The 6,000-nt window shown below is 54.1% G+C and overlaps 1 protein-coding gene across 1 annotated transcript in view; it reads left to right on the forward strand.

The window, feature by feature from the left end:
* The window catches only part of LOC131588527 (zinc finger protein 420-like), a 76,996-nt gene extending 71,198 nt beyond the window's left edge, over window positions 1–5,798 (forward strand). Inside the window, exon 3 of the mRNA XM_058857422.1 lies at window positions 5,108–5,798. Coding sequence (XP_058713405.1) covers window positions 5,108–5,621 — 514 coding nt within the window. The 3' untranslated portion in view covers window positions 5,622–5,798. The remainder of the gene's footprint in view (window positions 1–5,107) is intronic.
* Window positions 5,799–6,000: the final 202 nt, after the last annotated feature.

Genomic DNA, 6,000 nt, shown 5'->3' on the forward strand with positions numbered 1-6,000 from the left:
AAAGCTGAAAATGAAGCCATTTCACAGAGGCTTCCTCTACCTCTTCTCCTTGTTTTTCTGACTGGATCAAGTCATCCACATCCTGCATTAAGCCAGTCCCTGGGGGTGAGGTCAATTCCTTTGATGTTTCCTGCAAGGCTTGCCCCAGTCAGGCCGGTGCTTCCATGGGTCCCTGCAGAAGGACCGTCCATGTCTTGAGCATTTTCCCTTCTACCTCTTGTTGCCAGCCCAAGGCAGAATTGTGTTTGCATCCTCTGGAAGTGGGCAGATCCCCAGAAAGCATCTTTTGCATCAAGTTGTGAATGGCAGCAGTGTGAGGAGGGCCCCTGGTTCAGGATGGTGTAAGGATCTGAGAGTGTGGGGTGCCTCGGTTTCATCATCTCATTTCTTCTTCTTGGGTCCTGCAGCATTCTGTGGATTCCATTGGATTTCTTGTTTGGCAGGATAGGAGCATTCTAGGGAGCCATCCCTGGCTCCCCAAGCCGTGCCTTGAGCAGGACTCCCAGACAGGCTGTGAGCCCTTCCTTCCCTCCCTTGGAACAGGGGATTGCTTTTCGACACCTCTTGTCCTGGTTGCTTGAGGGAAATTTGGAGAGGCTCCATATCTAATTTTGCCAATTTCCCTGGGGCTGCCCACACTTGTGGGTTCACTTCAGCCGTGGCTCTGCCAGACATTTGACCCAGAGGTAAAACAGAACCAGCCTCTGTATCACCTTATGCAACATTAATTTGCATTCCCAATTTAGCCATCAAATCCCTTCCCAGTAAATTGCAGTCACAGTTGTGAGCAAATAAAACTTCCTGCATTTTAAACCCATCCCTCACAACTGCTAATAGTGGCTGAATAGAGTACACCCACTCATCTTTCCCACATAGTGCCTTAATAATTAAAATATTCCCTAACACCTTTAGGTGTAAGATTCTGAGTGGATGGAGAGGCCCCTGTGTCCATCAGGAAAGGTCTCCTCTGGATCCAGAGCCACCCTGGATGTTCCTAAGGGCTGCAGTGTGGTGGGTCCCTGGTGGAATGGGAGCTGTGAGACCGCTAAGAATCCGTGTCCATCAAGGGCTGGACTTGCTGGTGCTGAGGGTGCTCCTGTCTGTGCTTGCAGTGTCCTTGTGCCCTGCAGCTGGAAGGCTGATTCCTTGCCAGGGGCTGTTTGGGTGGGCTGTCCCCTGGCCAGGAGGGCAATGCCTGTGCCAGGAGCTTGTGATCCTTAAAAGATCATCTGGATCCTTGCAGGTGTAATCCCCATTTCTGAGCTGTTCCTTCCTGGTGCTGGCTGTGCTGAGGCTCCCCTCCCCAGCCCGTATCCCAGAGCCGGTCCCTGTCCTGCCGCAGTGTCCAAAGGCGGCCCCCCCGGCGGGCAGGGCCGGCAGCTCCACGGGGCCGGGCAGCGGCCGGGGCGTCCCGCAGCCTCCTGGGGGCCGGGGGCCACTGCCGGCCCTGCCCGGGGGGTGCTGGGGTCAGGCAGCGCCCGGCGCTGAGCCCCGGCTGCCCCACAGCCCCGGCCCGGCCTCACAGTTCCCCACAGGCCCCCAGCCCGTGCTCCCGGTGCTGCAGCTCTGCGCCCGCTCCTGCCGCTCCCAGCTCAGAGAAACCCCCTGAAATCCTCACCTCCTTGTTTTCCTGTCCTGGAATCTGGAGGTACAGAGGATCTGGATCAGCTGGTTTGGTGGTTTTAGCAGTAGCTAAAAATCACTAGAATACTTATTCATTTCTTGTTGTGAGTTGTGGATTTGGAGAAGGGCAAAACAGGATTAAAACTTAAAAGGAATAAAGAAATTTTATTACTGGAACTACAAAAATAAGAAACCAGAATAAAACTTCCAGACACCTTTTCTTCCCATCTCACCTTTTTCCTTGCCCGACTGACAGCATAGAGACAAAATCTGGTGGTTAAAGCAGTCCCAGCTCTACAATGGTCATTTCATCAGTCTTTGTAGAGAGAGTTCTCTCTTGTCATTCCATGGAGAGTTTTCCACAAGAAAAACAGTTTCTTGTGGCTTTTCCTTTCTCTTGATTGGCAGCTGCCCGGAAAAAACTCTGCCATCATTCCCTCTTCCCATTTCACACCACTCAGAGGTGCGTTCATGGGCCATGAACTCAAGGAGTATTATTTTAAGGATGAGTTATTCAAAGGCAAAGGTTCTCTTCATTTCTCCCTGTGATCATCTCTGGGAACAGAGGTTTTCTCTTTTTCTTCCTGGATGCCCAAGTATCTCCATCAACTCTCACTTTTCATTCTCTGTTCCAGCATCTCATGGGATCACAACTACTCTCCCATCTGCTTAGCTCATCAGTGGATACCTTTGCTCAGAGTTCATGGTTTGAATAGTTCATTCCACCTTATACTCTTTTCATGAATTAAAGGAGTTATTCAGAAGCATTGTTCATCTCCATGGCCTCACCAAAAGAGTATTTTAGCTTATTAAAGCATGTCCTCATTCTCCTTCCATCTGAGGCTTGATTCCTTCCTTCACTGACTTGGATGGTTTATGTTGTCTCTTTACATGATGATCACTCTCCCTTTCCTCTCTCTGGAAAAGGATTAAACCTGCAGGTCTCATCTGGGTAGTGAAGTGGTTTAAATCTGGCCCAAGTCTTGTGGATGCTCACGGGCAGAGGCTGGGGCTGTTTTCGATGGGTGATTTTTCAGTGGCTGTGCTGGGGGAGGGTGGCCAGCATCTCAGCACGCTGCAGGCCGATGGCTTCCCCTGCCCGTACTCGGCAGTTTCTGGTGAAATCCAGCGGCAGCAGAAATTTCAGCTGAGCCAGGGACCGGCCTGGCCCAGCAGCGCTGCTGTTCAGGGCTCGGCGGGCTTCCCGAGGGGCTCAGCCACTCTGGGAAAGGGCTCCTGCCAGTCTCCATCCCCTTCCTGGGAGCTGCTGGGCTCTGGCCCCACGCCCCCACCCCGAGGCCGTACAGGCTGTGGGGAAAGCGGGGAGGGGGGGGCCCGGCTGCACCAGAGCTCTGTTATGTTTTAAAGCCAGAAACACAAAAGACCCAAAAGCTCCTGGATTTAGGTTTAAAAGGTGGTATTCACAAAGGTAATCTCACTTTTCAGTGGTCAAAAATACTGTCAGTTCTCAGAACTGGCCAGCTATTGGCCAGGTCTCAGGCAGAGAAGAAACTCCCAGCAGCCTCTCTCAGAGCCATCGTATTCGTGGATGTTTCCAACTTTTTTTCTTAAATGCCAACCCATCAGAGCTGGCAAATTTGGAGGATGAGACCCTTCTGAAAAACATTTCCAATGCTCAGTATTTTTCTCTACCCCCTCTTTTCTATCATCCCTTTTCTTACCCCATGGATTGCTCCTGCTGCTTCTTGCCTTAAGCACATTCCTGCACACTCCCCTTCAGTCAATCCCTTCCCAGCACACCAACACCATCCATCCCCTCTTGTCTAAATCCCTTCTGGACTTCCCTTCTTGTCCCCCCTTGCCGCGGCGGTGTCGATGGCAGGGGTTCCGTGACTACCCTGAAGAAGCCGTCCTGAAAAGGACTGCCCAGGGGAACAGGCACGTCCTCTGCCCAACGAGGGATCTCAGCTCAGCGGCAGCGTGCAGGCGACGCGGAGAGAGAGACTAGAGAGCTGTATGGCATTCCACTGAGAAATAGCCTTTTTTATAGCAGAGCCCTCAGTGAAGGGAGCCAGTGACAGCAGCTGCCTGAACTGGGGACAACCAGGGTATTTATAGAGGAGGAGAGAGGCGGGGGAAACTGGGATACATGTATCGGGGTGGATTGATAGGGAGGGAAACCAATGGGGTGTAACAAATTAACATGCTCAACTCTAGGGCCTCTGGGAGTGACACTTTTTCTCTGCATGACATAGAAGTGTCTTGCCTAGGGAGAAGCTCTCCAGCGGAGAGCCAAGATTTCTGAACTGGCTGGTTCCCCAGTCTCCACACCCCCTGGGTGTCCATGTCCTTAATTCCCTGTGGGAGAATGCGCAAACGACCTCCACATGCTCCCAAGAGACCCTTGAGAGATATTTTGGGGTCATCATCCCTTTGTCCAGGATGCCCCTCTGACATTCCATTTTCTCCCCACATTGGTCCTACCTGGATCCCACCTGTGCCCCCCGGGCCTTGGCGCCCCCCTTGAGGGGAATTTGGGGAGGTGGGAGGGGGGAGCGCCAAGGCCGGGCCCCCCCGCGCTGTGGTGGCGGGAGCGGCTGCAGTGGGGAGCGAGTGCGGGCGGAAGCGGCCGAGAGCCCAGCGCTGCCCCAGGCCGAGCTGGCCCAGCTCCATCCGTGCCCCTGCGGTGGGATGCTGTGGGACTGGGGGGGAAGAGGGAGGCGGCAGTGGGTGCTGGGCCTGGGGGCAGGAGGGGAGGGGAAGGAGAAGCAGGGCTGAGGAACAAAATAGTCAAAGGATGCACGTGGAAGGAGAAGGTGGGATTGTGCAGGAGGAGGAGAAATAGTAGGAGAAAGAGGAGTGTGAGGAAGAGTAGGGCCACAGGAGGAGGAGGAGCAGGAAGAGGAAGTAGCACAAGGTTCCTCCCTCCCTGTATGTGCAGTCCCAGGAGCATTGACCTGCCCGCAGTCAGAAGATGACTGGGGAGGGGGATCCACGATTTTCATGGGTCTCAATCTTGGTGTTTCTGAGCTTTATTGGGCTAAATGTTGGTGCTTTTTTTTTGCAGGAGCTGAATCTTTGTATTCTGGAGGCGGTTTTACCTAAATTTGGTGTTTGATTAGTTTTTGATCAGTGTTTTAATGTTTGGAGGATGTTTGGGGTGAATGTTGGTGTTTTAGAGATTCTTACAGACACAAGATGCCCAATGACTTCCTGAGATGAACTTGGGCAAGGAGGAACCCCCAGCCCAAGGCGCTCTCCTCTCTATTTTTCCTCCTAACCAGCAATTTTCATTCCCAAACCGTGTCCAGATGGAAGAGGAGGAGGAAAAGCCCTGGAGATCCCGCACGAGGAAGGGCTGCAAACCCAGTCCAGGGAGCTGCGAGGAGGAAAGATCCCCCCAGTGCCAGGAACACGGCCAGAGATCCAGCCAGAGCTCAGAGCTGGGGGAGAAGCCCCACAAGTGCTTGGAATGTGGGAAGGGCTTCAGGTGGAGCTCCCAGCTGATCCAGCACCAGGTGACCCACACTGGGGAAAAGCCCTACCAGTGTGGGGAATGTGGGAAGAGCTTCAGCCGGAGCTCCAGCCTGAGGAATCACCAGGTGATCCACACTGGGGAACGGCCCTATGAGTGTGGGAAATGTGGGAAGAGCTTCAGAGATATCTCTGACCTGATGAGACACCAGGTGATCCACACAGGGGAACGGCCCTACACCTGCTTGGAATGTGGGAAGAGCTTTGGGTGGAGCACCGCCCTGAGGGCACACCAGCTCATCCACACTGGGGAGAGGCCCTACGAGTGTCCCGAGTGTGGGAAGAGGTTTCAGACCAGCTCCCATGTCCTCCTACATGAGCGGATTCACACAGAGGAGAGGCCCTTCCGCTGCCCCGACTGCGGGAAGGGCTTCAAGCACAACTCCACCCTCACCGTCCACCGGCGCATCCACAGTGGGGAGAGGCCCTACGAGTGTCCCCAGTGTGGGAAGAGCTTCTCACAGAGATCTGCCTTGACCCAACACCAACAGAGGCACCAGTAAGGGAAGCCCTGCGAGTGCCCCGAGTGCGGGAAGAGCTTTGTGCGCTGCTCCAGCTCCATCCCCCATGGGAGGATCGGCGTTGGATGATCCCCAGTGACCCCCGTTGGGCAGAGCCCTGGTGATCCGTGGTCCTGGTGATCCGTGTTGGGAAGACACCTGGCTGGGAGGCTCCACATCTTCCTGGCTCCCTGGGGACACCTGGGTGAACATCGGGGCAGGAACATCCATTGGGAAACAGACCAACAGTGGGAATTCCTTGTGGGGAGCAGATTTATTGACTTTCAATCCTAAAGAACCTTTTGTCGTCTCTTCAAGGAGCTCTGTGGACAGAGAAAACAGGGTGACATTGAGCGTGGGAGCCCTGGAGGGGAGCACACAC

Source organism: Poecile atricapillus, chromosome 26 (genome assembly GCF_030490865.1).
Source record: "Poecile atricapillus isolate bPoeAtr1 chromosome 26, bPoeAtr1.hap1, whole genome shotgun sequence".
NCBI classification, from domain to species: Eukaryota; Metazoa; Chordata; class Aves; order Passeriformes; family Paridae; genus Poecile; species Poecile atricapillus.